We start from the raw sequence: 25033 nt of genomic DNA, 5'->3' as shown, positions 1-25033 counted from the left end.
TAGAGATATTGTCATATCCTCCCATTATGTGAGGGGAGCCCTGAGTCAGTGAAGGAAGTGTGGGAATGAACAATGTGCAAAATATGTCACATTGACAATCTCACAGACCTATATAAAACAGATTAAAAGGACTCAGAAAAACATGAAAGCAGGGGAACAAGCTTTGGTAATACAAAACAAAGCTTCCCAGGCCTTTAATTCACTTGAAGCTTGACCATAAAAGTTATTATTCACCCAAAAATAAAAATTCTGTAATAATTTCCTCACCCTCAAAACCCAAATAAGTTTCTTCTTTGGAGCACAAAGCATAAATTCTGAAAAATCTGATGCTTTCAGAATTTCCCCTTTTGTTTAATTGAAGAATTTTCAAAAATGTACAGAAGACTCGGAAATGCTTCCTTTTACAGTACGTTAAATTACGTGTACTTACAATGTACTTACCTAAGAAAGTACTGGGTAATAATGCTTAATTTTACAGTGCGTTAACTTACGTGTACTTACAGTGTACTTACCTAAGAAAGTACTCGGTAATATAAGGTAAGTACATGGGTTAAGGTTAGGTTTAGGGGTAGGTTCAGGGTTAGTACCTAGTTATTACCCAGTTATTGTAATTACTATAATAAGTACATAGTATGTACATGGGGAACAGGACTGTAAAAGGAAGCGTTACCGAAGACTCTTATTCAACTCATTTTTCAGTAAACAAATCCTTTCACATGACATCTGACCTGTGCGCCTTTGCTCTGGGAATCCCGTATATGTTGTTCCCATTGGCTTCTTTCCTGATTGAAGTGCTCCAAAAGCTCTAGCCTCTCTCGGCTCCAGTTCTTCTCACTAATCTGCAGTTGTTTGGTAAGGTCCATAACGGCAGCGTAAGAATCCGCCAATAAGTGTTGATGCTCCTCTCGCTCCTTCTTTAGCGCCCCCTTGAGGTCTGGAGAATCCTTCTCACTCCCAGCCACAGATGCCTTCCCCATCTTACCCTCCAGCTGATGACAAAGATAAAGTACAAATTGAGAGACTGAGATAAAAAATACTTGATGTTTCAGAACCAGAAGAGTAACCATAGAAACAGCCCAATATTACACACCCAAGCATTTGCTGATGCTGACAGCAGCACCATTCAGACAGCATGATATTTTATAGATATTATTTGCCCAATACCATTAAATATTCAAATCAAAGTGCAATTATCTATGCTTAATTGAATAAAGCAATAATTACATTTATTATTAAGAATAATTAAAATAGACAATTATTTTTCCAGGTAATATATTTTATTAACTGCAGGTTATTTACAGTTAACAACATGAGTTGTATCAACCCTATATATTGCATTGGCAGTTTTACAACAGCTTCAAATGTGCCTCATCCAATTAGATTGTTATGATATTTGGTTTTATTTTTGTATTATGTTTCCAACAATAGTAATTATGAAGCCGGCACCCATTTATCATATTTTGAATTCCTTCTGCTCTCTCAGTTGGAGCCGCAAATCTTTAGAACTTATAAACTGCATGAGCGTATGCTAGTCAGATTATTAAAACGCAGCCTGCTGGAAACTCATCAGACAATCAGTGACTAGATTCTCAGGGTAATAATGCCTAATGAGTGTTGCTTTTGATGGCAATAAGAGGTTAATGGGTTGATGTGGTTTATTAAAGAGGACGAAAGGTATTTGTACCAGATACCTTCCCATAAACCCAAATGATTATGAAAATGAAAAATTATTCAGAAATTCTTTTGTTTCTATCAGACTATTGATGTGTATAAATTAATAAGTGACAGAGCTGCCAACTTTTGAGTTTAGCTTGGCGTGAGCCTTCTCCAAAGGGGGGGTGGGGGGGTGGGGAGGGTTGGTGTCACAGTCTCACGCTCACTGCCGGGCGCGCGCGGTTTGAAGCACAATATCTGTCTCGCATGCACGCTCGCTCTAGATAGATTACGGGATATTTTTACTAATTTGCGGTATAACTAGTCGATCACGAGTGGCTCAACAGGTAGATATACTGTATAGATAAACTCATCTTTCAGGCATTTGACTGACCGGGTTGACAGTTCAGCGTGAGAAATCGGGGATGTGGCGTGAGAGCGTGAGAATTGTGTCAATTGCGTGTGTTGGCAGCCCTGAAGTGACGATATGCCGCATCAACAGAAGACTTCATAAGCATTATACTTACATTAATGGTATCAATAACCTTTCTTGTTAATACAGCGATAAATAATTTTATGTGACAAGTTGTTATTAGTACCACAGAGGTCACAGCTAATACTAGAGTGTCAAGTCCCACCTCTTCCATTCCTCCCTTTATCGCTTGGCTTATTCTCTAAACCATAGTCTTAGAAAAACAAAAGAAGTGCAGTCAGATAAAAAAGAGGAGTGGCAGGGAGAAAAGGAGCAATATCGACCTATCAGAGCGGTAATTGTGAAAGGGGCGGCCTAGTGTCATTAGGTTCTCTGGAGAGCATAGGGCTATTGCTTTAGGTGCAATCTATGGCCACATCCACACGAAGCCAGAGCTTTCCCTATCCGATATTTTTTTCCTCGTTCTAAAAAAAAATTCTGTAAACACGGCGCCGTCTCAAGAAATATCTGTGTACACACGAATCCACTGAAACCGACTCAAACCGATGAAGTATACATGCCAGACCAGTATGAGGCGCTGTATTTCTGACACAGATACACTAAAAACAGAGAAGAAGACTTGCGCATTAACCTTTCGCGCTGTATACAATAATATTCAGTATGTAATATTAGGCACAGTAGCTTATTTTCTTTTTTACCAAGAGCTTTTTTGAACAATATAAAAAACCATAAATGGCCTGGTACAAAATAGGGATGAGTCACGATATTCGATTAGTTAGCTAAAGCATAAAGCTTGCCACAAAGAACCGGCAAATAGCCTAATCATTATGAATGTGTCAAATATAGCAAGGAGACATTTTAATTGTTTATTAATAAACTAGTGTTTTCTGTGACGATGCTGACTCGCCACCTTCGCAGTATTGTGATGGTGCCTATAGAGAGAAATGCGCACTTCATACGGATTATTAGAGTTGTCTGTTTCTTTTCGTTTTGAATTGTTTTGTTTAAAAGTAGACATTTCAAGCTTAGATATATTTCTGAGTTTCTGTTCATTTATGAGACAAGCTCCAGTTCACGTGCGATTCAAGTTATATCGTGTTGGGGCCTCCATGTCCTGATTATAGGCTATTGTCTGCTATATTTGCTTTTTATTTATTAAATCCAGGAAATTAGTTGATGAAACATTGATTAAAATTAAGATACAATTTATACAAAACGAAATTCACTTTAAAGAAAGGCTTTATACAAAACTAAACTTAATGAAGTGGTCAAAATGATCTTATGATTAGGCTACTCACGCTGTTCACTTTTCATATAATCAACATATATGAAATGGAAAGAAATAACATAATATTTAAACATAAATATGAGACTAACTTTTCTTTAATGGCTACAACATGTAGGCCAACAGTACAGAGAAATTTAATGTCGGAGCGAACGCCGTGTTACCGGTGAGCATGAGGTGCGTTTTCCGAATAATAATAAAATAATTCCCAGCGATCGTCGAATATTATTTTTGCTTGAAATGCCCATCCCTACAAAATACGAAATGTCTTAATCAGACAAAATACAAGCATCATAGTATAAGAAAGAAATATAAATAAATAAAGTAAAATAAAGAAATACAATAAAAATACATTAAAGTAGGCCTAAATAATAAATAAAGAAATAAAAGAGGCTCAGTAGCTTCTGAACCATGAACTCAAGCAAGTAGTCGCAGTTGTTGTTACTGATTTAGCGTGTCTGACTAGTCGACACGTGGGGTGATGACATCATCGTTTCAATTCACAAAATATACGGATTGGCCGTACACACGAAAACACAAGGGTGTCGTTTTCAGATTTATCCACCCTGGGACCCGGCTTCAAAAAATAGCAGTTTCAGTCTCCCAAAACGCCGGATCCGTCTGGACGAAACGCCGATCCGATAAAAAATTTGTATGTATACAGCTAAACCCGTCTCCGTGTGGACAGGGCCTAATGGTGTGTGTGTGTGTGTGTGTGTGTGTGTGTGTGTGTGTGTGTGTGTGTGTGTGTGTGTGTGTGTGTGTGTGTGTGTGTGTGTGTGTGTGTGTGTGTGTGTGTGTGTGTGTACTTCTTTTTTTCTGCTGTAACCTTTACAACAATGAAGGGAGGAGAGTGCGTATTATAGCTAATCTAAACACAACTGATTGCATGCCCCGGATCTCTATGCACTGTTTAAGACATCTACATAGTACACACACCTGACTTAAAGCTGCAGTACAATTTCTGCTCCATTCGCAGCACCAAACATAATGAATATCCAAACACTCCTCATATCTTCTATTGCATTTTCTGATGTCTATTTTTTTGAGTAGTCTAAAATGCATGTCCCACTGTATTATGTGCACCTGCTCTTTAAATATTTGCATTGTTATCGGTATTTTAACATTGAAAGATTCCACTCCATCAACTTTAAGGCAGAACGTATAATGAATACACTAAAACAGCAGCAAGCAAGTGTTTTCCAATCATAAAACATCTTCTCGGACATTGAATGGCTTTCCTGGGGTAAATGTAACGTTGCGTGGCACAGTCATGTAAATTGTCACAGTCAGACATTACCACAGTCAAAACGTGCTATCAGAGAAGCGCTAATTAAACATCATCATTTCAGTCAGTGGTTTAGGCCCTCCAAAACAGTTTCGGCCAAACCCGAAAATTGAAATGCCACATTGCTGATGACAAACTGCAAACAGCTCTCTTCCCAGACTACTGGTGTCTGTCTGTCTGTCTGTCTTCAACAGATCAATTAAAAAAAATGACAGGTCACATCCAGCATCCTTCAGTCTGTATGACAGCAAACTGATCGCGGGAAATGTATCTGGCTTCAGTGTTCAGAATGAATCTCCCAAGAGGAATTACTGTAATCTGTGTATGTTAAATCAATGACTATGGCCCTGAGTGCAGGTGTAAAATTACCCACTAAGATCAATGCTAAAGTAATTACTTTACACATGCAGTGCAAATTACCTATAAAATGATTCACCTCTATGGACTCTTTTAGATTTTATTGTGTTACAAGCCACAATATATTTAACAGAATTTTCCCACTCAAGTTTTAAATCCTTAAGGGAAAACTCCAGCTGAGATACATTTTCAACAACTGTCCACTATCCTGCCGACACAGATTGATCTACACATGCCATTTACTTTTGGCTACAGGAATATATTGATTTAACACTTACTAGAAGCATTGATTACAAAATGATCTTTAAAGGGGAACTCGGCAACTATAGCTATTTTTCGCTGATTTTCACTTTTGTTGTCGCATGTTTTGTCAACGAGTTCCCCCTACAGCTGTGAGGCATATATTTCACAACAATGTCGTAAAAAAAACTCACTTGCGGCACCCTCCTCCCCCTTTCTACCGCTGCTCATGTGCATTTGATATTATCGGAGTCGGCCAACTTTATCGTGTGGAGCTATGTCTACCAAGGTGGGTAATACATCAAATACATTAAGGCGGGCGCATGTGTTTATGTCGAATTGCCATAAAGCAGTTTGTGTTTCTCTCTCGTTCTCACTTCTTACGAGACTTCCTATTTCCAACTTACCGGGACGTTAGTCCCCATGTTGCAAGGTTGGTTTTCTGCCTGGGAACGCTGGGGGGGAGCGGGGAAAGTGACCATTCTCACCGAAACAGGTTATTAAACCATCCAAATGATTTCTAAACGGTTTTATTAAGTTGAAATAGTTGCGAAGTTCCCCTTTAAATTCCAAGCCATAAGGCAGGGAACAAACTGTATTTTTAGGCATTTCCTATGTTAAATGAGGACTATGTAAAATCTTGGCTCTTGAATTATGGAAAATATGTATATAAATTCAGTCAAGTGAGGCAAGAGGTCCAACATTTGCCTAGTTTTTGTTTCAATTGTCTGACTGACGAATGTGTCCCCCATCTATCAGGACCGTAATGAGCGGACACAGCTGCTCACCTGAGTGATAATGCTCTTGAGTTCCATCCGTTCCACTTCCCATGATGCTTTGGCACGGGCAAACTGCTGTGTTAACTCCTGTGAACTCTGACGCTCCTCGCGCAGCTCAGCGCTCAGATCCTGTAACGCCACCTTCAGGTCTGATAAGGTACTGCCAAATCCGCTAGGCTGCTGGGGAAAACAGGAGATGGAAATTAATTACATTTACATAGCCTTGAAGACTGGATTATAAGGACATTAGCGCTGGGTACCGAGTTCGGTACTTTTTAGGTACCGACCGAATTGCCTCGATACTACATAGTATCGAAACATGTCTCGTTTTTCGGTACCAAATTTCGGTACCTAAGTGGTTAATCTCCTCAAAGTCAGTGAAAGAATAAACATGCAGCATGATTGGCTGTGGCGGAAAATCACTAGTTTACGCGGCTGCCCAGAGACATGGCTCGTCGCACGTGAGGCTGTAGTGTGTGTGTGTGTAAGCGTCCCAACCCAGATTGATAGAAAATATGTGGAAATGATCAAAAGTGTACCTATGTACGAGACCCGATGCCAGAAGCACGCAATGCAATATTTTCGACAAGATAATTGCTGCCAAGACTGGCAACACCGTAAATCTAATAAGCGCACAGAATACACTTGAGAGTAGAAAGTTTATCCGTCTTCGACTACAGGAACTGTAATAAACAATTAAAATATCTCCTTGCTATCGTTTCCCGACACATCCATAATCATTAGGCTACTTTTGCCAGTGCTTTGCGGCAAGTTATGTGTGCTGAGCGCAAGGCATATATCCTGCACCCAAGTAGCCTATATTATATTCAATTCACATTTATTTGTATAGCATTTTTCACATTACATATCGTTTCAAAGCAGCTTTACAGAAAATGCATGTGTCTAAATTACAATTTAGAGTGATCTGTTATCAGAGGTGACTGTGTGTAATGCATTTCAATTAATTTTCATTCAATTTCAATGTTAAACAATGCATTAAGTTAAGGCAGAAACAATGAGCTCATTGAAGTAAAGAATACATGTTGTTAAATGATTAGGAAAACATAGAAAACTTTAGCATTGGTGCTTTTTTTACAGATTCAAAATATGCTTTTTTTACAGATTCAAAATATGAGAGTAAAAAAGTCAACAAACTGCAAAAATAAAAGTTTTTTTTAGGAAATGTGATATTGTTAAAACTGGTTTCATAAAATTGGTATCGAAAAAAGTATCGTTCAGGAACCGGTATCAAAGTCAAGGTATCGGTATCGAAAATTTTGTTACAATACCCAGCCCTAAAGGACATCAAATCTAAAGTTGCAGAAGTAAGGTGTTCAGCCGATCTCTGTTTTCACCCACCTGTGGGCAGCTTTTCTCTGCCAGGCTGTGCTCTTTGGGTGTAGGGTTGAGTTGTTGCTCCTCGGCAGCAGACATCTTGTTGTCTCCATAGTGGGAGGACAGCCCATCTTCCTCAAGCAGGATACGGAGATCTTTGACACTGTTTACCTGGAAAAACATATCAGCATTTACTTCAATAATATTTACAAAGTACACTATTATTCGAAATGTTGTGGTCAGTAAGATTTCTTAAATGTTTTTATTATGCTTACCAAGGCTGCATTTGATTACAATGCAGTAAAACAGTAATATTGTGAAATATTTTTACAATTTGAAATAATTGTTTTTATTTTAAGATATTTTAAGATGTAATTTATTCCTGTGATGTTAAAGCTGAATTTTCAGCATCATTACTCCACATGATATTTCAGAAATCATTCTAATATGCTGATTTGATACTCAAGAAACATTTCTGTTTATTATCAATGTTGAAAACAGTTGTGCTGCGTAATATTTGTATGGATAACTTGTTTCAAGATTTTTTGATTAATAGAAATCATCTATTTCTTTTGTAACATTATTAATGTCTTTACTTGTTCAATTAAACGCATCCTTGCTGAATAAAAGTACTTATTTATTTCCACAAAAAACATATTGACCCCAAACTTTTGAACAGTAGTGTAGCTAAAAGACCATAAAACCACTTTGAGTGCAAACCTGCACCTTATACACTAACCAACCACAATCCAGTTTAACCCTGTTCCAAATTTGTATGAATTGTGCCGTGTGGCGTTCAGACTTTGTAAGCATGTTCACATCATTTCCCTATTTCCATGAAATTCCTTCTGTGAATCAACTGCTAAAACTATGCAAACAGTGTGTGTAAATAAACCTGATTTTGGCACAATTCATTCTTGGTGAATTCCCCCTCAGCTCTCACCTCTAGGATATCCTTGCTCTCAGTGTCTAGTTTCTTGCCGAGCCTCCACTGTTTGAGGAGCCAGCGCAGCTTAAGGCTGATGAGGAGCAGGCTCTCTTTGAGCTGCTGTGACTCCTGCACCAGCAGGTTTCTCTCCTGACTCCACAGCTTCTGCTGCAGGCGCGTCTGGAGGCTCAGGCTCTGTAGCTGGAAGTCTCTGAGGAGGAGGGCCTTCTGATGCTCTTCTTGAAGCTAGAGAGAGACATTAAAATAAGTGATGTCTGGACGCAGGTCTACAACCAATCAGATTGTAGGGTTTGGGTTTTGCTTTATTTGGATGTTCGTTGTTTTAGAAAGAATTAACATGTTTGCACCTGAGAGAGTTTATGTGTGTCGTTGTGGCGCGCCTGTCTCTCCTGTGACAACGCTTCCTGCGCTCCCTGAGCCTTCTCTTTTGCCTCAGACAACAGAGTGTGCAGCTCACCAACCTGGTAAACAAAATGAAAGCAGAGAGAGGAGAGAGGGATGGAAAGTAATTGGTCAATTCTGTAGCTGCACAGTATTTGTAATACAAATAGACATGAATTGGCTAAACTTGCTGCCTTTTAAATGTAAAAAATGTTCAGTGGTATAACGCCAAAATAATAACAGTCTTATACATCAATTTAGATTAGAATCTGTCTGACTTCAAGAGTGCAAAGAACACGGTCTATATATTATTGGTCCTTTTCCAAGAAAATGGATTAGAAGTTCCTAGACTAGTCATCTAGATTTTTTTTGTCTTTCTAATTGTTTTGATATTTTGCATCCCATTTAAAGCGCCACAACTATTTAAATCAGCAACAGACATACAAGCAGATCAGAGTCTTTGGCTGTTTTTTTTGTTGTTGTTGGTTTTTTACCCCTTGTATCTCAATTGTGTCAAGTTAAAAATAGACCAAATTTTAAAAACAGGACTCAAGGACAAGTATAGGGTTTGATTCCACCTTAGTAGAGCCAGAGTTAAAAATAACTTCAATTTTAAATGTAACAAAAGCAAACATCTATTGAATTTTTATTTTTGATTTCACGCCATCTCATAATTGGTATCCTGCTCAGCAAACTTAAAAGTCATGTAATGGAAGTTATGGCCAACCTGATTGTGACATTTCTGAGTGAAACAACTTTTTGAATGTAAAAAGCTATGGGGAGGGCTTGACTTATCCATCGATATAAATGTATGAATTCAAGTCAGAGGTGGCAATACGGGTCACTTGGTGAAGGGGAACAGCCTATTGGGACATGAAGAGCTGAAAATGCAGTGGTAAGGGGATGGGGAGGGACAGACCTACAGCCTTTACAAGGCCATCTCAAAATGTGGGTTTCATTTTTGAATGCATCTATGATTAACAAATGACATTATTGGAAGTTTATTGTATGGATCTATGTTTTCAAGTTGATGAATATTATGGCTATATACATGAGACACACCTGCATATAATTAATGTATATTTCAATATTAACTATAGTAAAATACTATAGTAATAATTAGTATATAAAACTTTAGGGATTTTTTTTGTTATCTCCCATGTAAACTACTACAGAGATGTTAGAAAAATTATTTTCCTTTGAAACTAGAAGCTGACGCCATTTTTTAAATAATAATAATTTCATTACAAAAGCAAAAACTAATACTAGCCTAACTCTATCAATGACCTTGCATTCAATTCAAAAACATGTCTTGTGTAATGCCCTCTAAGAAACACATCTAATCTGGGTGAGGTAAGGAAACCAGTCTAAATATACAGGAATTTTTTACAGAATTAATAGTTTTGAGAAAAAAGGTTTTTGCATCCCTGGACCATTTCTACTCTAGCAACATCAGTCCAACATTGAGCGTGCCCTCCCTAAAATTTGAAACATGAGACCAGAGCTTAATCACAGATCTCAGTTGTTTCTTTTTCTTTGTGAAAACCACATTTGCCAGTTATGGAAATGCTGGGTGATGAATTGCTTGGGTGGAAACTGATGATGGCTGGAGGTTTCTCTGAAGTGCTGCAAGGGCGTTTGGCACAGCGTGCAGGACACCAAATCACATAATGCATGCTTTCATGATTTAAAGCTTGGCATAATCGTGTCAATACTTTATACTGTCTTCAGTTTAAAGACTGCATATTTCTCCGGAGTTTGTACTGTATAAAGTCTTGTATGAATTAAACAAATCACTGGCCATCTAAACTGCACCAAATTGGACAAAAAAAAATGAAGTAAGCCGTTACTGGGGAAAATATAGTGTAATGTAAGAGCGTAGTGGGATTAAGGCAAAACTAAACCATGTTGGCAGCGAGAACTATATTTGCTCATATCTCTGCATGGGTGAACAAGTCTTGTTCTATTTATGGACGCAAGGGTACTTTTAGATTTTAACCACATAAACATTCTTTAGAGTCTATGAATGTACCATTTAATAAACTTTGCTGTCATCACTTAAACCCTAATTTCTCAATTCCCCATGACCTCAGATTTGAGTGACCAGTATGTAGTCACTAAGCCTTCATTGTAGCTTCTGAGATTTTGAAGTTTACCAACCATCCAAAGAGAAACCGAGAGAACACCATATTAATGGATGTAACATTTCCTTGAACTTGTTGCACTGCATTCTATAAAGATATCGTTCTTGGTGTGAACGGGCCTTTATCCATGAAAGATGCACAACATGCTGCCTCTGTTTTTGTCCAAAAGTGTTGGCTTATGTTTTGAAACAGAGCTGTTGTGTGTACAATTGTAAGATGGTAGCAGAATTTAAATGTGTGTATGTTTTAGTCCCTCACCAGATCAGAGTTTGTTTCCTTGAAGTCAGATTCCTCATCTTTGTTGCTGTCTTTGTGGCTGTTGCTCTCCTCCTCTGCCTTGCATGGATGAACTTTGACCTCACAGTCTGGCTGATCTCTAGAGTCAGGCTGCTGCATGCATGCATGGGCAAGTTAATGAAGGAAAACAAAAAAACAACAATAAAAGACGAGCATGATAGAAGACAGACAAGATCAAGAAGAATATGATGAAGGAATAAAAAAAGTTATGTGTAGTGTGGGTATATAAGACAGCGATGCAAGGACAGAACAGTCAAGTGAGAAATTAAACAACGGGGAAAAAAGAGAAAATGGCACAATGATACCTATAAAACATCACCAGCAAATAAAAACTCACAAGACAATGAAAAGTATGTATAGGAAAAACAGTTTGGTCATTGTGGTATAAGACAAAATGGCAAAAAGAAACAAAACAACAAGGAGCGAAAGCATCATCTTTGGTTTGAGGAGGAGGAAAACGTAAATGGGGTAGAGGGAAACAAAAGAATCATAACGAGAGGGAGAAGAAAAACAAAGAAATAAATGTAGCAGCGACCACAGGTCATGGTGCCCATGCAGTGAGGAAAAAGAGAGAGAGAAGGAGGGAGGGAAGAGTCTGGATTGGATCTCAAGAGTTGGGCCTCTAATGGAGCCTAAATAAATGCCTGTTAGATTAAACCTCAAATGATTAAAAAAAAAAGAAAACGAATCTCTCTCTTTTTTTGCCCAGTACAACATTGTTATATTGGACCCCATTGACTTTCATTGTATGGAAAAAAACATTCTTCAAAAGAAAGAAAGTCATACTGGTTTGGAACGACGTGAGAGTGAGTAAATAAAGAGGCTAAGCTATTATCTGTCATGGGAAATAACGGTAACACTTTTTTTGATGGTACCTTTTAAGTATAATTACACTGTTTGCTTAATATCTGCTATCTCTTTATTGTGATGGTCCTCCAACAGACACTCTACTGACTATAAGTAACTTTACAACTACATCAACCTATTCTAACCCTACTAGTCTACTAATACTCTACTAACACTCTAATAAAAGTTAGTAGACATGTAGTTTTACATTACTTATAATCAACAGAATGGGTTTAAGGGACCATGAAAATAAAGAGAAACCAAAATAACTATTAATATCAAAAATCATTATTTTACACTTTTTGCTAACATGAATGGATTAGCCAACTTCCTGTGATTGCTCAAATCACATGTGTTAGACTCCGCTCATGGAGGGCCACTGTTCCTCGGAGTTTAGCACCAACCTTGCTCCAAAACACCTGCCTGGAAGCTTCTAGTAATCCTGAAGACCTTGATTAGCTGGTTCAGGTGTGTTTAATTAGGGTTGGAGCTAAACTCTTCAGGACGGTGGCCCTCCATGTTGACATCCCTGGAAATAGTCTAGTCAAAGATGTATTGGAAACAGCCACGTCCAAATTCTATAATACATTATTATACTAGCAAACAAACAAACTTATACTATTGCATCTCTTTTTAATCTAGACATAAAAAACTTAGCCAATGCCAAAAAAGCAGATTCTTTAATCAAAATGAAAACTGTAACACAAGAAAACAGTTCTCATGATCTAACTCCATTAGAGGCCTAAATGCTATCCACTATGAAGTCTTATAATGCACTACAAGCATGCATTGTTATAGTGGTCGGTAGAGCTGCACGATTCTGGATAAATTGAGAATCACGATTTTTTTTACTTCAAACTGAGATCATGATTCTCCCACGATTCTGAACAGACAACTAAACAAAATAGCATGTCATTACTAGAGGTTCTAACAAAATGTTAATTGGTGCAGTCTATTTAAAATGTTTAATTAATCTGAATGAATTATTTAAAAAACTTTGAATTAATGATTCAATGACACATACATTTTTTAACAGTCACTTGTCGTCACAAATATAGGCCACGTATATTTCGATCGCTTCTATAGACATCAGTGTTCATATCCGAACTATAAACTTTTATCCCAGTACTTCTGATAACATGAATATTTGTAACACAGAAATAACGATACTGTGTGGTTGAAAAGACTGTTTATGACCTACTGTTTCATACCTACACATGACAACTGCTCTCTCTTCGGTCAGTGGCAGCGTCAACGAAGGTTTGAATGTTCCGCTGTGTTTTTGTCAAAGGTTTAATAGACACATGCTAATGAATCATTGTCATTTAGGAATGACATTGTGTGGGTGTTCGAATCGAGATCACAATCTTTTAACGATTAATCGTGCAGCTCTAGGGTTCGACAAACCTTTCTAAGGGAAAGGGCAATGTAAATACAACTCAATCTAATCAAGCAAAGCAAAAAAGAAAATTGCTGATAAAAAAGACAAAACTCCAAGCAAAAAGGAAAGAAAAAAGATGCAAGGGAGATTGGGCATGTACCTTCTGTTGGGCCATGTTCTGGTTGAACTGAGCATCTGCAGGGCATGAGCAATTTGCTGCAGGGTCTTCCGCCTCAGACAGCAGGGGCATCAGGGACATCCCTTCCACACACTCCCTCTCTGAGGGCTGCCCCAGGGCATCCACCCTCTCACTGAGGGCCTGTAGCTGAGCCTGGAGGGACTGCAGTCTGCCATGCAGGGCCTCCACCAGGGGCAGCGTGGAGCTCTGGCTCTGGCTCTTCTCCAGCAGAGCCGCTTCCACAGACTCATTTGTTGTAATCTTACGATAGACAGCATCTGGTGTGACACTGGAGGGGTCGGGTGATGTTAGAAGCTGAATGGCTGAGGTAATGAGTTGCGCTTGGTCGCGGATAGCGAAAAGGTCTTTTATGCTGAGGCCCTGAGCAGTAGAAGTGTGAACTGAACTTGTTACTGAAAATTGTGGATTCTTTTCTTCCAGAATATCGTGCTGCTCGTCACCCACCGGGCCTTCGCGGTGCACCTGGCTGGGGACGCACTCAGCTGAGTCCCCTGCTTCAGCATCGGTTTCCAGCGCTGGACGTGCTGAACCCTGGTTGGAGGCCAAGTCACATCGTTGAAGGTTGGAAAGAAGCACGCGGTTCTCATACTGGAGCTTCTTTACTTTTCCATTCATCTCTGTGATCTGCAGCCTGGCAGCAAGCAGTTCTTTATGGGTGGCTTCGTTTAGACCGGATCCCTCATCTTCAGAAGCACCAGGAATGATTTTGGGTGAATTGATGGTTGTGGACGGCAACAGCTCGATCTCATTGACAGCGGGAAGCTCGGATTTGTAGTGGTTGAGCTCATTCATCAAGAGCTTGTTCTGCTCTTCCATTTCTATCAGAGACCGCCGCAGCAGATCCGCCTCTTCTTCCACGAACTGTAGATGGCGCTGTAGCTCCATCACATTCTCAGACGTGGAAAGCAGCAGGTGACCCCCAACTCCACCCATGACCCCGACTCCACCCGGGGAATCCTGGATCTTCATGTCGTCCATTTCAGCGCGAAGGCCACGGTTCTCCACCTCCAACTCTACGATCCGTCGGCTTAGAAGGTTCGCCTCCTCTTCCACAAGTTTCAGGTGTACTTTGACCTCGGCCTCTCGGGTGTGAGGAGAGTCAGCGACCTCTTCCACAGTAAGTGAGGCATCAACCTCTCCGTACAAAGAGCGAAACTTTGACAATTCCTCCCTCATGGCCTCATTGTCTTTGACCATCTTGGTGAGTTTCTTGCACATCAGAGCTGACTCCTCTTTGGCGAAGTGAAGCTGGCACTTCAGGTCTGAACTGTCCTCTGGAGGCTGGAAAGAAACATTTGCAGAGACCAAAAAAACTGTTAACTGCAACAATATTGAACAATACACTGTCCATTTATACCCTGTTTCCACCACTAAGTCTTAGCCAAGGAAATGGCTAAGGTGGGGTAATGTCTTCGCCACATTGCACTCACCAAACAATTGCGACACACATTTGGCAAGTTGCACAGTTACTCCAGACACCTTATTTTATTTATCCACCTGAATTTAGATTAAAAAAATTGTCTACAAAGACTGGTGCCTTATGTTTTTTGGAGGCAGGTTACGTTGCGGTGGGAGAAATTATGAGAGAAGTTTGCAGAAAGCCCAGTATGATCCCTGCACCACTGCAGTGAAAAAGAGGTATAACAAGGGGAAAATGCTACATTTATAGCAAGAACAACTGAGGATCTTTGTTGTGATAAATGCATTATGACTGTTCAGTTATCATTATAGCACTGTAGAAAGACCACTTTGTAGGTGCTTGATCAAGAATGTAGACTGATCTTAAGAAATAATAGAACAACAAAAGCTTTAAATCGATAGCAACTGTTCTACAAATACAGTTTGCTATCAATGCTGTACTTTACCAGTTCTCTTTCAGATCATTATAATATCACAATAGAAGCAAAATAATTAATATTGTAGTATTAGTGTGTATTACCTGAGGCGATGCTTTTTTATCAGGTTTGTTGTTTGGTCTGGCACCTCTCTTCTTCTGAGAGGTCTAAAGGGGAAAAAAGTGATAAATTAATTCAAATGTGTTACAATATTAATCACTCTTGTTATCCCCCTCCCAAGCCACTGTACGTCCACTCTGATATCACACCATCTTCCACTCTGTGATATATTCACTGATAAATCATCATTTGGCAGGAAACCAGCATGAAATTAAACTGACACATCAAAATGTGAGGTATTGCATTGTTTCCATCAAAAATAAAAAACTACTCCACTGTAGGAAATGGAGAAAGAACCATCGATACATTTTTAAAATGAATAGTTTAAATTGTGGATGCTGATTGGTTAATACAGGTTTTCAACAATGATAAAATACACATTCACAATATAAAACAGCCTCTTATACATTATTGCGTAAATAATTAAAACAAAATTAAAGAATCACTTCTAGTGTGATTTTCTCTAAAACCATGTAACTGCACCCATGTTTGTCTGAATGGATCTTTTACAGGAATGGATGAATACAGACAAACTGCTGCGAAAAATCCAATTTTCACTTCCTGTCGTATGTGGGCTGACAGAATGGCACAGGTTAATGGAATCGCAGCTTTTAATGGTACTAAACTTCATTAAAATCAATAGATTTGTGCTGAAAGAAAATGAAAGCATTGACTTAGTGTATCGACAATTTTTGTGCCACTGTTTTTTAATTTACTGCAGTTTGCTGAGTCTGTGGGAAAGAAGTCTGAACATAATGAGATTATAGCAACATCATTTATCCCACCGCTAATTCATACTGGCGCTGTACACAAAAGCTGCACCAATAAAGGCTGTACAGTATGCATACATGCTATGTGAGGGGTTTTTCCTCTGTCATTGACTCTTCCAGCACAAACACACTCACTCACAGTCGGCTATGGCGCTCCAAACAGTCATGATAAAATCTACTCTGCAATACTTATGCAATTTTATCTTTCTAATGCAATGAATGTTTGTCTATTTCGCTTTGTCAGTGATACTTGCACAATTTCATATGTGCAAAAGTGGACAAAACAGTACATAGTGGTAAGGAGAGTAAAAACTGGCATTTGCGAGAAAATTCATATTTGTCAGCTGGCCAATAACTTTATCAGGAACTCATAATATACAGTTTGAATTGGACATTTATGAACAATAGTCTGACACTCACTGATGTAAGTGACGTGCAAAATCAAAGACAATACAAACTGTCTGCTAAAGAAAACATCTTTCATGACTCATGTTTCTTTTAACAGTGGATGATTTAACAACAGGAGTTTATCTAGGTTGTGGAAATACCAGCCCGTTCTCATCCTTTGGCTTCATACATGTGACACTTTGTACATTTTGTTGAAATCTTACGCACATGGCATCCTTTAGCATCAATATGAGACGCAGAACCCAAGGCGTCATCATCCGTAACCCTACCCCAGACCTAAACCTAGCCATAACAGTGCGTGTTATATTGACGCTAAAGGATGCCATGTGCGTAAGATTTCGACGAAATGTCATATGGCATCACCTATATGACGCCAAAGGATGAGAATGCGTTGGAAATACCTTCTTTTTTGCCCCTCCAGAGCTCATGTGGCAACGAGAAGATGGACTATTCCTTGTACTAAGCAACCAAAATAAAAATATGGGGAACAAAATCACAATATGTACAGTTACTAAAGAAACTGTCTCAGCTTGCAGTGTCAAAATTACCATTAGTGTTTGTCCTAAGAACCTAAAATATATTTTTCAATAAAAATTATGGAAAAGTAATGAAATGTAAAACACTTTTACAATTGTTAAGAAATATACATTTTCTGAAAACGTTTTTAGCTCAGCACCAATGGGAGTTGAATGAAAATCATACATTTTTGACCCTGGTCACAGGTTTTGGACAAATGTCAAAGAGTTTTCTTTTTTTTATGCACATGATGGGAATAACTACAAAACAATAACCTGTTTAAAAACAGATGCACTTATGTTCTAAACGCAGAAATTACATTAAAGTCGCTAAGAAACGGAAGCTTCACTGGACGACCAAGTCATGACACGGATTAAAAATGACATTTAAAAAAAATAAATAAACATGCATAGAGGAATTGTTCACAGAAAAGATCTATAACATGCATTTCGAATATAGAGTTAATTTTCATTTCATGCCGACTTTACTAAGAAACATGACAAAAGATGTCTATTCATGTACATTGCATAATTTTGCACTGCCAGCACACGTTGAAACTCAAAATCCAAGTAGTTTGTCATTTGATCACTGAATTGCTTATCAGCTACCTGAATTTCAACACCATGAAACCTAATGCAGTACAGAAATCTGAGAACGAGTACACACACACACACACACACACACACACACACACAGGTCTATTCAGCCGAGCCGTGATCTTGTGCCTGCTTGAACTTATTATTATGAAACACACTCTTCCTCTAACACAAGATGTAAGGAATAAGATGATTTCGTCACAGTTGGAATGAGTGTCACTCTATTAAACAAAATCCATTTATCCTAAATGAACAATAGAGTCTCTCATATGACTGAATTATGAAGAATTGATTTGACGGAGTGTGTGAAACTGAGAGGGTCTTTAAGTCACGCTCCACTTCACAAACTGTGTCCTTTAAAATCATTGTCAGTGGTGAGGATGGCCTGTTGCGTAAGAGAGACTCTGAGACACGAAGCTGGACAGAGAGCTGCATGTCTTCTTTTTTTTTGTTGAGTTTTCTTTGACTGTTTAGACAGGGAACATGATTAGGATTTTAATCATTTGAATCGTCCAGACTAAAGATAACACTTGTAATGCAATTTAATTCAAATGGATGGATTACCTATTCTGACAATTAAAAATAGATTCATGACAAACAGAAAAGGCAAAAAGCCTAAAAATGGCAAATCAGGAGAGCAGTGTGTTCAGGTGATGTTCAGTATAGTACTGTTACTATTTCTTCAGTTTATAGTAGAGCTTTTTTTTTTTTTCAAATCATGGCTTTTCAGTAAAAGCTGCCATTTAATAAATAAATACATGTGCTCAGTGATATCTTTAATGGACTGTCAAATTCAGACATTTACACAAAATTGGGTTAAAAATGTAAAGTATTATGTAAAGCTATGTAAAGTGTTAGACTACTGTGTGAAATGTTTATCATTGCAAATGCATTCTATTTCACATACTAATTAAAAAGTAGGCTGCATGCAGTGTATACTGCGCAGTGCTCCATAAGCTAGACATAACCAGAGAGAATAGCTATAGTAAATCCATTGCTTTTCCTCAATTCCCAGACCGCAGAGACACGAGTCCCCAACCGCTCCAGACTATAATGGGTTCCCATGACAACGGCTTTTGTGAGCAGTTCCCCTGTAGAGTTCAATGGAACAAATTGATGAATAAATGGTGGTGGAAGTTAAGAGAGGGGAAACAGGAAATCACAACCTTTCAAATCCATTTGACATGAGCAAACCCCTCTCCTCCTGCACAACCAGGAAAAACAACTGCAGAAAACCACCGCGTTCCCCTCTTTCTCCCTTTCTAATTGCACTAAAACACAAGGAAGCTAAAAGCCGGATCATTAGCATAGCATTTTTCATAACAACAACTGAGAGCCTGCAGGTGCTGTGTATTTCCCACACACATTTTGTCATTCAGTACATGATTAGGAAATGAGATAGTCTCTTTGATCCATGGCAACGTTTATTAGTTCACAACAGCAGGATTGTAGTGATAAACATTATGCCTTACAGAAAGAGCTATGACAAAACCTCTATCAACCCAAAACATTTTCATTCTCCTTTAAATCCAAAAGCCGTATTATAGGACTGTTTTCCTGTCCACATGAATTTGAGGCAGCTCGAGACCATGATCTACAACCACATACTTCTGTCTGTCCCACATGCTGACATTTGAGATGATGGCAAGTACTAAAAGGGCCACACTTTTGTAGAATGTTTTTTTTACCCTGTTTATAATGTTAGCCACGGTATCTTGGAACAAAAACATGAAGATTTTATCATTATTTATGTTTTATAGGCCATTTCTGCAATCTCTCTTGCAATCTCTCATGCTTCTAATGGTGCATATACACTTAAATCAGTCATATACACAAACACACACACACACACACACACACACACACACACACACACACACACACACACACACACACACACACACACAGGTTCATACAGCTCCTCTGCCAGGTACTGCTGCTTGCATCTGTCAGCAAAAAGCTGTTGTCATTTTACCAGTGCGGGCAAAAGTTTTCACATATTGGGCTCATCCTGTGCTTGGATTACTTATTCAGGGAAAAGTTTTGGCATATAGCAGGATTTGCCTCTAGCTTTCTCACACTCAAGAAGAGTGACATATGCTTCTGTCCACCCGTGAGTGGGACAGTTCTTTGACATGCTTATCAGGCCTGAGTGTTAATTAGAGCTGGGAATCGCTTAATTAAACATGAAGCCCATGAGGGAAAAGCAGATATGAGTGTGATCTAGAACAGAGAAGTAATGGGTGGAAATACTTCAGTAAGAATAGAGGGATAGTCAAAAAGCAAGTGAGAATGTGAATTAAAGAATCATCTTAATTAGATGACTTTAGATTGACATACGGAGCCGTCTGCTCTCTAATTGTTCTCGCTGTACTTTGATGTCATACACCGACCGCTTCAAGTTGAACACACTTAAAGTGCCTCTATTATGCTATTTTAAGGCTCCTAATTTTGTTTTGGAGGTCTCCTACAACAGGTTTACATGCATCAAAGGTCAAAAAACAGTTTCATTCTCTCATAATATACATTGCACATCACCACATTGTTCAATGATTCTTAAACGACTCGCCGGATGAATCAGTCTCTTTAAATCCCTCCTTTCCACAAGCTAATCTGCTCTGACTGGCCAGATGGCCCAATCTGCTGTGATTGGTCAACCGCGTACAGAGCACGTTGGAACCAACGCCAATTACCATAACTGAACTTAAACTCCGGAGGCTTCCTAAAGCTCAGCGATTGTACACACTGTAACGACGGTAGCCTAACAATAACGTTGATTTTAAGATGATGAAACATCGGAAGAACTAGTTATTCAACCCGACCCTCCATCGCAAGGACGACTTGAGCAGGACTTTCTTAGTGATACGCTACTCGGTTTGAGGTACATAATGAGATTTTGCAACTATAATTCCTCACCATCAGCATTAACATGTGTATGTCCATCAACAAACCTATTGTCCAAATGTATTGTAGTGCAATGCAGGAACTGTATCAATAAAGGTGCATACGTTAGCCGAACACTTACCTGAATGACTGATGTAAGATAATTGTTTGTAAAACAAATCTTGCTCCATCCTTTATCTTTACTCACAGTAGTTAGAACGACAGACAATCTGCATCAATAGACACAGTTTTTAGTAATAGTGGCCCACAGCTGCTTAGCAGAAGTATTTCAGTAAGACAGTAATAACATGAGTTAGCCGGTTAGCCGGAAAATTGAACAAAGAACAGCCGGTAGAAAATATATAAATCAGTAATTTACAGGTTGTGATTTTGAGGAGCAAGTTGGTCAAAATAAACAAATATTTCAAGATCAAGTGTTTTGCGAATCCTTTGTTGAACTCTGAGATTTAAGAAGCAGTCGTCAGTAAAGTGACGTTTGAGGGCAGGTGAAATTGTTCGAGGGTGGACAACGTACAACATAGATGGGCATTATGCAAATGTGTTTTCTAGTGACGTAGAACCATACCGCAAACGACTCGTCAAGGTTGTTCAGAGTCGTTTCTTTCTTTTGGGAGACAATAACTTTATTTATCGTTCACTTTCGACTTTACAACTTTGCAGAACGTTTACATTCACAAACAGCTATATTACACACTGCATGAAAGGGACTATTCGAAAAACCATAATAGCTGCACTTTAATAAATATCTAGTTAATTCAGAGGGCGCAGAATGATAGGACCTTTACATGCAAACTGCAAGCAGTCACATCATTACTGCATAGCACAAGCTGATTGGCCAATGAGATTGCTTGCTCAACATTTAAATAGTCTGGTTCATCGTTTGCTGTAAATTAGTCCTGCAGCGCACTATCAGAGTGTCTCTAAAACTCCTCCGCCTCCCCCAGCTCCACCTGCCTAGATCTGTTACATGCTCACTGCAGCGTGTCTGTATCTATAGTAGCAAGTCCATATTTTCTATTCGGATTTTCAGGGTCATTACTCCAGTCTTCAGTGTCAACTAATTCTTCAGAAAGAAAGATCTGAAAAAAAAACATACATTTACCCACCCATAGACCCTCCCCTCGACGAAATTGTTGAAAGTGGACAAAAGAGACAGATTAAAATACCAGATGTAAACGGGTATGTCTCCCTCATCCACTTTGATCCGATCAACCAAAATGCATATTAATACCAGGTTTAAAGAGGGCCTGAGATGCATTGTAGAACAAAGGCATAAAGGTCATTTGGGATGAGGAACACTGTGACCTTCCATCTCTTTCCGTTACACCTTCTACATCAGTGTTTCTCAACCCTGCTCCTGAAGGACCCCCAACACTACACGTTTTATTTGTCTCTCTAATCAAACACACCTGATTCAACTCATCAGCTCATTATCACATATATCCCTATGTGATAATGAGCTGATGAGTTGAATCAGGTGTGTTTGATTAGGGAGACAAAGAAAACATGCAGTGTTGGGGGTCCTTCAGGAGCAGGGTTGAGAAACACTGTTCTACATGAACACATGAACACATTATTAATGGGGTTGGGTATGAGAGGTCCATTCTGCCTCTTTCTTTTCTCTTTGGATTGTGAGAGTTTAATCTCTGTTTTGTGCAAACTCTTCACAAAAAAAGCCTTGGCGCCACCACAGCAGAGGACACCTCCCTTTTTCTCTCGTTTATCCCTTCTTCCTTGAGTGCACTCCAGTACCACTGTGTCCGAATATCAAAATATCAATGATCACAACATTCAAATTGAAAAATCAAATAATTAATTAAAACACTGTTGACCTGATCAGTCATCCCATGAATATAACAGGGTGTAGACATGTGAATTCGTGTTAACAGTCAGTCATCACTTAAAATGGTGCGTTTTGAGCAATTTGGTGAAGCTGAAAAAAGGTGGTGAATCACACCTGTACTGAGTATGAGGTAATTGCTCCCAGGTGTGAGCCAATCAAATCTAACTATAGCAGCTTATTTCTCATTAACACCACTGACACAGCAATCAAAAGCAGTCACGGCATGTCTTACATTGGTGATATATCCAGAAAACAGAACATCTGTCTGTAGCCTAAGAGGTAAAATTAACAAATATCACATAAAAAGTTATTTAAAAACATTTAGATTGACAAAAATGATAATTTCTTGCTTGCTTTCTTGCGCTTTAATGAGAGCTGACTATAAACCGGTTTAGAAGCAGCCTAATGGAATCGTCCCCTTCATCTTTGACCTGTCCTAGATACCAAAAAGCTTTGGATAAAGTATCTGTCCTTTTTTTCTGCATGAAATAGTCAGAGTACAGGAGACATCCAGCTCCCCACAGCCACATAAACTGCTCTTTGTCTTTGTATCTGGTCCTCCCCTTTCAGAGGGATTCAATCAGGGAGCCCATGCGCTCGTTAGAGAGAATAGCTAGCACTTGATGCTCATTAGCGTGTCAGATTGCCAGCCGCATGTGCTCTGGCACATGAAAACACTCCAAACATTCCTCTCATTGCACACTTTGTTCTCTCATTTGTATTAAGAACGACATTTGGCATTCAGAAAGGGACGCAGAATCTGTGGAAAAAAACGAAATAGGTCAAATTCCTCATTTTTCATCCATAACTAAGAATGAAAATATACAGGTAACATTTGTAGGTTTGTAGACATCTGAATGCTCTATTCTTCATTTTTGCATTTCCAGACAGTCTGTACTAGTCCTGAACTAGAACACCTCACAAACTCAATTCAATTTTCTTTTCAATTTGCAGCCATATATATCAGGAGACCCTCTCAAATCCTTAGAGGCTATATTCCAAATCTGAGAGAGAGAAAAAGACTGAGCAGGAGAAAATATAATGGACAAATAACACACAACAGTACTATATCATGGGAGGGAGGTCTATGATACTTGGAGAAAGCTGTTCATAAGCATTTCCATTCGTCTCAATGGCAGTTGTTTGGCTGGACCAAGATTCCCCTGGAGGCAGGAGATTTGAAATCAGCCATCTTTGTTCATGAGCGCTCAATTTTGCAGCCAGGCTGTTTTGAGCTATTAATGTTTCATGACAAGGCTGGTAAACCTTATTCTACATTATAATGAAATATTTTGAAGGGTCATCAATGGAGAAAGATGCCATAGAGGCTGTAGTTAAGGCATCTTCCAAGGGCCAAACAGTGTGTTGGGTGTAGAATATAATGCTCAGAAGGAAATGTTTCGTTAGCTATTGAAAATCATTATTAGATTATTGAAATGGTCAAGCATTTAGACGGTCATTATGGAACAACAGTCACTAATCTAGAGCACATCTGTTTCAGTAGGCAAAAGACATATAAACCAGATTATTTGTCCAAGAGCTGTGTAATTAGATTGTTAGGCATTTAATGGCTTGTTAATCAGTCCCTTAGATAATGGCCTGTAGTACATAAATATAAATACATTTCACCTCAATTGGTATTGAATGGTATGTTGCTAAATTCCACTGAACAGCTTTGGCTGAACAAATGTAGCATACATTCAGTATGATAGACTGATGATTGAGTAGTATGCATGCTGCATAAGGAGTTCTATTGTAAATGAAGGCAAGCAGTATGTGTAGGTGTGCACAAGCAGATAACACTCTGAATCCCACAATGCAATGCACTATGCTTTTACACCCTGGAGCAGATTTTCAAAGGGCATTTTTTATATCAATACTATAAACTAACACATCCATTTTGCATTTTAACAAAGACAACATTGTGCCATTTTTGTCACTTTCTGTGTTTTTTCCAAAGCCCCTATTCATTTCTGAATGTATACTGTGCGGTATACAGTAAGCACTACGATAGCACTCTATTTTAAATAGAGCTGTAGTTTTGCAGGCCAAATCACCTCAGGTTATTGGTCTAGACAGATTACATCGATAAGGTGGACAGGTCACTGGGCTGCAGTAATAAAACCATTTTGCTAAAGAGAGTCCCTGAAAGTTTAATTCTGATGTGATTAAGTGATCAATCTCAATCCCAGCTCACTTCTTAAGCCATTATATCTAAAACAGAAGATCCTAACTACAATCACACTTAAGCTTCTCCAAAAGCAATTTAAGAGCTGTAATGAATGAACCTATCATATTTTAAGATGACTTATAAATCTAACCACAGTATTCCCATTTTTAAATGTGCTGAGTCTGCAGCTTCCAACAAGCCATAGTGAATAACTTTTTAACAGATCAGTGAGGTGTATATACAGACACAGATGAATATTGATAGTTAGTCTTGTGCAAATGCGATGAAGCGAGGACTGTTATCC

At 38.7% G+C, this 25033-nt stretch overlaps 1 protein-coding gene across 3 annotated transcripts in view; it reads right to left on the bottom strand.

The window, feature by feature from the left end:
* The window catches only part of mtcl2 (microtubule crosslinking factor 2), a 49049-nt gene that overhangs the window by 6885 nt on the left and 17131 nt on the right, over window positions 1-25033 (bottom strand). For 2 of the 3 annotated variants that reach the window (XR_013196987.1, XM_077214249.1), the window contains exons 4-11: window positions 15507-15569; window positions 13529-14848; window positions 11103-11231; window positions 8667-8780; window positions 8314-8544; window positions 7395-7541; window positions 6045-6212; window positions 729-989 (exon numbers count right to left, since the gene is read on the bottom strand). Coding sequence is in view for 2 of the 3 variants with exons in the window: in XM_077214249.1 (XP_077070364.1) it covers window positions 729-989; window positions 6045-6212; window positions 7395-7541; window positions 8314-8544; window positions 8667-8780; window positions 11103-11231; window positions 13529-14848; window positions 15507-15569 (2433 nt within the window). In the remaining variant the exon portion in view is untranslated. Of the gene's footprint in view, window positions 1-728; window positions 990-6044; window positions 6216-7394; window positions 7542-8313; window positions 8545-8666; window positions 8781-11102; window positions 11232-13528; window positions 14849-15506; window positions 15570-25033 lie in introns of all 3 variants that reach the window. The other variant, XM_077214248.1, reaches the window with a different exon arrangement.

Source organism: Siphateles boraxobius, unplaced genomic scaffold, assembly GCF_051911475.1.
Source record: "Siphateles boraxobius isolate OS27281-9 unplaced genomic scaffold, OSU_SipBor_1 68, whole genome shotgun sequence".
NCBI classification, from domain to species: Eukaryota; Metazoa; Chordata; class Actinopteri; order Cypriniformes; family Leuciscidae; genus Siphateles; species Siphateles boraxobius.
Note: the sequence above shows the minus strand (reverse complement) of the source record. Positions and strands in the feature narration are given on the sequence as shown.